At 31.8% G+C, this 1,281-nt stretch overlaps 1 protein-coding gene across 1 annotated transcript in view; it reads right to left on the minus strand.

Annotated features, from left to right (window-relative positions):
* LOC102678924 (fibrillin-1-like) overlaps positions 1–1,281 on the minus strand; it is a 146,358-nt gene that overhangs the window by 20,223 nt on the left and 124,854 nt on the right. Inside the window, exon 16 of the mRNA XM_031508983.1 lies at positions 619–808. Within this exon, the coding sequence (XP_031364843.1) occupies positions 619–808 (190 nt within the window). The remainder of the gene's footprint in view (positions 1–618; positions 809–1,281) is intronic.

Here is a 1,281-nt window from a genome sequence, read left to right on the forward strand (position 1 = left end):
TTGAAAATCTTGATATACATATGTTTAACATATGTTTTTTTTTTTTTTTGTAAACTTATATTATCGATAGAAAACTTGGAATTATTAAAGAATGCTAAAGAAGAAAGCTAAAGATATCAAACTTCATTAATCTCACCATTCTATTCCCTTCATCTCAATTTCCAGAAATAAAATCCTCTCGACATCAATCCGTGTGAAACTTTTACGATTTATTTATGTCACAATTCCAGACGTCAATCACGTTTAATCTCAAATTTCCTCGAGAAATCTTCGCTACCTACATCTAATCATTTCATCAATAAAAATCACATTAATAATGTCGAATTTAATATCCCTTAATTTGACGTTCAAAAGACAAAAATTAGAGTTAATCGTAAAATAAAATTTGATTTGAGAAATTGTCGGCTGCGCTGATATTTTCTCAAATTAAATTTTCCCGATCGATACCATCGGTGAAAAACAAATTATTGGAATAGATCGCGAGAGAAAGGCGACATTTCCATTCCTATCTGTCTATTGTCGGGCGCAAGTTTCTGTTAGCACAAATTTTTGTTGGAGGACCAGTCGATGCAATTCCAACGGGTTATCGCCGGTTAAAAGGTCGAAGAAAAAGCTCACCTGAATGGTAACGGGAATCGGTCACGATCGATGCTTGAATGCAAGTCGGTTCCTTCCCATTCCATTGATCCCCGGCCATGCAGTATCTCGTGTGCGGCCCCTCCAGCCTGAAACCTCTTCGACATTGTATATGACATCTGGCTCCAACAGGATAATCCATTGCCCCGGAAGAATGACCTGGACATCTGATCTACAATGAGAGGAATGCCAAAAATACAATGTGCCCCCAGCAGCAGAAATTTTTAAGAACATCGTTCCAATTTGTAACGTGTAAGAGATATTAAAGTGACTGTTACATTTAAATCAAAGTATCAGCAGGATTTATTTATTTCCTGTGATATGTTATTTCCTTATTTATTTCCTGATTTGTTATAATGAATATTAGATATAAATTATTTGATATTGGAGACATATATAGTATTAATATGTAGAATTTGTTTAAAATTTCTTTAGTGTAATATGTCTGTTAAAGTTAAATTAGTGAAAATATGAATAAACATGAAATTTAGAATTTTAAAGAAAATATTCTAGCTAGGAGAAAAAAATTTCCCTGAAAAAAAAAAAATAGGATATTCCTTTGTTTCCTATACTTTGCAATTTTTTTATTTAAATTTTTGAAAACTCTTTAAAAGCAGAATAATAATTTTTTCCTTTTTTTTTTTT

The sequence above is a fragment of the Apis dorsata genome, unplaced genomic scaffold (assembly GCF_000469605.1).
Source record: "Apis dorsata unplaced genomic scaffold, Apis dorsata 1.3 scaffold_117, whole genome shotgun sequence".
In the NCBI taxonomy this organism is placed as follows: domain Eukaryota; kingdom Metazoa; phylum Arthropoda; class Insecta; order Hymenoptera; family Apidae; genus Apis; species Apis dorsata.